The 4,641-nt window shown below is 63.8% G+C and overlaps 1 protein-coding gene across 1 annotated transcript; it reads left to right on the top strand.

The window, feature by feature from the left end:
- Positions 1-35: 35 nt before the first annotated feature.
- On the top strand, positions 36-3,201 carry LOC130601789 (leucine-rich repeat and calponin homology domain-containing protein 4-like). The gene is made up of 13 exons (XM_057414116.1): positions 36-222; positions 594-738; positions 836-962; positions 1,045-1,150; positions 1,238-1,374; positions 1,444-1,523; positions 1,614-1,710; positions 1,801-1,846; positions 2,349-2,391; positions 2,480-2,681; positions 2,799-2,882; positions 2,964-3,011; positions 3,094-3,201. Exons 1-13 carry the CDS (start codon positions 36-38, stop codon positions 3,193-3,195), a joined length of 1,404 nt encoding a protein of 467 aa, XP_057270099.1. The 3' UTR covers positions 3,196-3,201.
- The last annotated feature ends 1,440 nt before the right edge of the window (positions 3,202-4,641 follow it).

The following is a 4,641-nucleotide window of genomic DNA, read 5'->3' on the forward strand; positions in this document are numbered from 1 at the left end:
GCAGCGGCGGCCGCGGGGTGCGGAGCTCTCTCGCCATGGCGGCGGCGGCGGCAGAGGCCCAACAGCTGCTGCCGCCGCCTCCGCTGCCCGGCGGGGCCGGCACCGAGCGAGCCCTGGAGGAAGCGGCGGCCTCCGGGACCCTCATCCTGGCAGGGCGCCGCCTGCGCTCCTTCCCCGCGGCTGCGGCTCGGCGCTGGGACCTCAGCGACACCACACAGGCCGGTGAGGCCGCGACCCGTCCCCGGTGGGGCCTGCACTACCCGTACCGGGGATGGGGGGGATCTCGGTTATTCCCGGTGCCCCCCATGGCCCCGGCGGGGCTCAGCGCAGCCGCGTGTCGTCCAATCCCCCCCATCCACCCTTTGGGCTGAACCAGCCCCTGCCCCGGGCCTTCCCCTTGGGCTTCCGGTGGCCCCAGGAGGTGCCGGGGCGGGCAGAGCCGGGCGATCCGGCTGCGCTGGTCCCTGTCCCCGGGGTCAGCGCCTTCCCTCACGGTCCTTGACCCGTCGGGTCCCCATTCCTGTCACTCCCTACCCGAGGCTGTCCCCATCCCTCCCGTTCTCTGCTGCCACCCGAGTGACCCCTCCCCGCAGACCTGTCCCGCAACCGCTTCGGGGAGGTGCCGGAGGCCGCCTGTCACCTGGTGGCGCTGGAGGGGCTGAGCCTGCACCACAACTGCCTGCGCAGCGTCCCCCCGGCCATCGCCAATCTCCAGGCACTCGCCCACCTCGACCTCAGGTCCTGCCCCCCCCCCACCCCCCCCAAACACTTCCTCACCCCCCCCCCCCCCGTTAACCCCCCCCCCCGTTAACCCCCCCCATCGCTCCCTGTGCAGCCGGAACCAGCTGAGCTCGCTGCCCCCCTGCCTCTGCCTCCTGCCCCTGCGCGTCCTCAACGCCAGCAACAACCGCTTGGCCCAGCTCCCGGACAACATCGGCACCATGGGGGCCCTGAGGCAGTTGGTGAGCACCAAGAAAAGTGGGGGGACACTCAGGGACCAAGTCCCCCGGCTTTGTGTCACTGCTCCCCCCCCATGCTCCCCAGGACGTGAGCTCCAATGCGCTGCGGGCGCTGCCGCGGGGGCTGGGGCAGCTGCGGGCGCTGCGGGACCTGAACCTGCGCCGCAACCTCCTCACGGCGCTGCCCATGGGTGAGTGCAGGGCACGGGGGGATCCCCCAATGATCCCCCCCAACCCCATTGATCTCTGTGTATGTGAGTGACCCCCCCCCTCCCCAGAGCTGTCGGAGCTGCCCCTTGTGCGCCTCGACTTTTCCTGCAACCGGGTGGTGGTGATTCCCCGGTGCTACCGGCGCCTGCGGCACCTCCAGAGCATCCTCACCGAGCACAACCCCCTGCAGAGCCCCCCCGCGCAGGTGAGCGTGGCCGGGGGGGACCAGACCCCCCCAAACCCCATCTGATCCCTTAACCCCACCCTGATTTAGATCTGCCTGAAGGGCAAAGTCCACATCTTCAAGTACTTGGAGGCCGAGGCTGCTGCCACCCGGGCGCCCCCCCCCGCAGGGTAAATGGGGGTCAAATTGGGTGCCCCCCCCTTTGTCCCCACCATCCAGTGTGGTTTGGGGTCCTCAGCCTGGTTCTTGCCCCTCCACAGCCCCACAGAGGAGCTGAGCCCCCCCCGGCAGCGCCATGGCCTGGACTCTGGCTTCCACAGCGTCGACAGTGGCAGCAAGCACTGGTCTGGCAATGAGGTGGGTGCCGGGAGGGGGGTTATTGGGTTGCTGGCGGGGGGTAACTGTGTGCCCCCCACCCTGATGTCACCCCGTTGTGCATTGGTTCAGTCCACAGATGAGTTTGCAGAGCGGCTGCTCTGGGGCAAGCGCTGTGGTGAGTGGGGGCAGCACCCCCATTACCCCAATAGGGCCCCCCCATTACCCCAGTGGGACCCCCGCCTCACCCCTTTCCTCCTCCCAGGCAGTGACAGTGATGCTGAGGAGGATGAAGAGGACCCCCCCCCGGAGGTGACAGCCCTGACCCCACCCTTCCCTTGCCCCATACTGGGGGGGACGACCCCCAGATCCTGCCCCCCCCTCAATATAAGGACCATTATTTGTGTGTTCCGCTTTCACAGGGCTTGTTCCCAGGGAAGGCGCCTGGTGGCAGGTGTGTGATAGGAATGGGATGGGAATTGGGAAGGGAATGGGATGTGAATGGGAATTGGGTTGGGAATGGGGGTAATGAGGACATGGGACTGGGATGGGATTGGTCAGGGAATGGGGGCTAAAGGGGGTTTTGGGACAGGAAATGGGGATGGGTTTGGGCTATGGCGGGGGGGACAGGAATGGGTTTGGGATGAGGGATTTGGGGGTGCCACTTTCCTCCCCCACAGCCTCTCGGACCCAGGCCCCACCTCCCAGCCCAGGAACACCCTGGTGAGTTCCAGGCCCCCCTCATTAAGCTCAACCCTCACTAATCTTCATTAATAGGGGTGTTAATTACCCCATTCCCTCTTCAATGCAGGTTCCAACCAAAGCCCCCCGCCCCCCCCGTGTTCTCCTACGCTCCCCCACCCATGCAGCGGTCTCCAGACCGGGTAACTCACAAGTGCCCCCCTCCTCGTGACCCCCCCTTGTCCCCGTCCCCCCCCCACTTTGTGACACCCATTTCCCCTACAGCCCCTCTGGACACCAGCGAGGGGGAGCTGATGGCTGAGATGAAACAGGTAAAGGGGAGCGGGGGGGTCCCCATTTCCCCCACCTTACTCATAATGGGAGGGGTTTGGACCCCCCAAACCCATGGTGGGGGGATTGCTTTAAAGAGCCCCCCCTTGTCCTCCCAGAGCATTGAGTCGCTGCTGCAGCTGCACCTGGGCAATGAGGAACTGCTCTCCCGCCTGACCCAGTGCCTGCGGCCCCCCCCTGCTGTGAGTGTCCCCCCCCAACACCCCCCCCCCCCCGCACTTCCAACACCCCCATGACCCACTTCTGCTCCCCACCCCCTGCAGCCCAAACTGAGCCCCACAAGAAGCCACCGGACCCGGGATCCCCAGCAGGTAAACTGGGGAGGGGGGTGTGTTAAGGGGATGGGGGGGGGTTGTGACCCCCTCTCCTCATGTGTCCCCCCTTCCCCCTCAGGCACAGCCGCTGCCCCCCGGGCTCCTCGCTGGCTTCGCCCTTTTCTACGGCGTGGTCATGGCACTGCTTTATGCTGGGTATCGAGCGCTGTTTGGGTGCTGAGGGGGGGGACACACACGCCTACGGGCACTCCCACCCATGGGGACCCCCCCCCTTAAACCCACAACTCCTCCCCTGCTCCATCGTGTGCCTTAATGAGGGAAACTGAGGCAGGGATGGGTGGAGGGAGGGGGAGCCTTAAGTGAATGAGGGGGAACCCCCCCTTTCTTTATTGTAATTATTATAACGGTTATTATTCTAATTAATTATTAGAATTATTATTATAATTAATTATTTTAATTAAGATTTTAATGATAGAGATCCTCTTAAATTATATTTGCTATGTATTATATATAGACATGGAAGTGCTGCGTGAGTATTGGGGGGGGACCCAAGACCTGGCTCCTAATGGGTGGGGGGTAAATTCTGCCTTTCCCCCTCTGCCTCTGCTGCTCTTTTTGTTCATTTTTGCCCTTTCTGTACCCAAAAAGGGACGTTCTGCCCCCCCACTAATGATGTCTCATTAACACCCCCCAATTATCACATCCCCCTCCCCCCAGGAGGTGTTGGATGAGCCCAAGCCTGACCCCTCCTCCCTCCCCCTTTGAGCCTCACCAAGGCCCCGCCCCCAGCCGGCCTCGGCGCTCGGATTGGTTGAGAGGGGTAAAGCGGCCGCCGCCATCTTGGTTAATGGAAGCCCCCGTTGCTGCCGTCCAAAGCACGGCGGCCGCCATCTTTATGGGGGGGCTGTGAGGCAGGGACGAAGCTAGGCGCAGTTTATATCGAATATATATTAGATATCGCGATAGCTCTGTCGTAAAAAGAGAACCTGGTCCCGGATGAAGGCGGGGGGCGTTCCCCGTGTCCCCCGAACCGCGGCAGTAGCAGCTACAGGAACGGGTTGGTGGCCGGGTGCTTAGTGCCAATGGGGGCAGCCGGGACCATCTGGGGAGGGGGGAGCAAAAAGAGGGTTTAGGGGCAGAAAAGGGGGTTCAGCGTCCCCTTTATTGCCCCCCCCAAGACCCCCTCCTCACCACGAAGGGGTTGGTTGAGGCTTTGACACCGTTGAAGCCACGGAAGGCTGAACCTGCCAAGGGAGCAGAGAAAGAGGCCGGGGGTCAGTGGGGGGGGGGATATATCACACCCCCCCCACACTGGGTGCTTACCATCAGCCTGCAGCGGCGGGGGGAATGCACTGGGAAGTGGGGGGGCGGCCAAAGCAGCACCTAAAGGGGGTAATTACGGGGAGTGGGAATCAGAATTGGGCCACCCCCAAATCCCGTTGCTGGGAGGGGGAAGGTCTCACACTCACCATCGCTCTGGAAGGGGTTGGTGCAGGGCCGGGGGGGGGCCACAAAGGGATTGGTGTAGCCTGAGGGGGGGCACAGGGGTCACCCTGGGGTCCCACTCACTGTGGGTAGCCCAAGGGGGGGTGAACCCCAACTTACCCCCATAGGGTAGCAGGGGGGTGTGCAGGGTCCCGAAGACGCTGTTGGGAAGGATTGCGGG

This window comes from Pezoporus wallicus, unplaced genomic scaffold, assembly GCF_028554395.1.
Source record: "Pezoporus wallicus isolate ANWC-B61680 ecotype Strahan unplaced genomic scaffold, APGP_CSIRO_Pwel_v1 contig_12875, whole genome shotgun sequence".
Classification (NCBI taxonomy): Eukaryota; Metazoa; Chordata; class Aves; order Psittaciformes; family Psittacidae; genus Pezoporus; species Pezoporus wallicus.

Bases quoted from the DNA above. Each gene is read 5' to 3' on its own strand.
- LOC130601789 (XM_057414116.1), top strand. From the start codon at position 36: ATGGCGGCGGCGGCGGCAGAGGCCCAACAGCTGCTGCCGCCGCCTCCG. The intron at 739-835 runs GTCCTGCCCCCC...CTCCCTGTGCAG, and splicing joins CTCGCCCACCTCGACCTCAG to CCGGAACCAGCTGAGCTCGC. The intron at 1,847-2,348 runs GTGAGTGGGGGC...CCTCCCCCACAG, and splicing joins GCTCTGGGGCAAGCGCTGTG to CCTCTCGGACCCAGGCCCCA.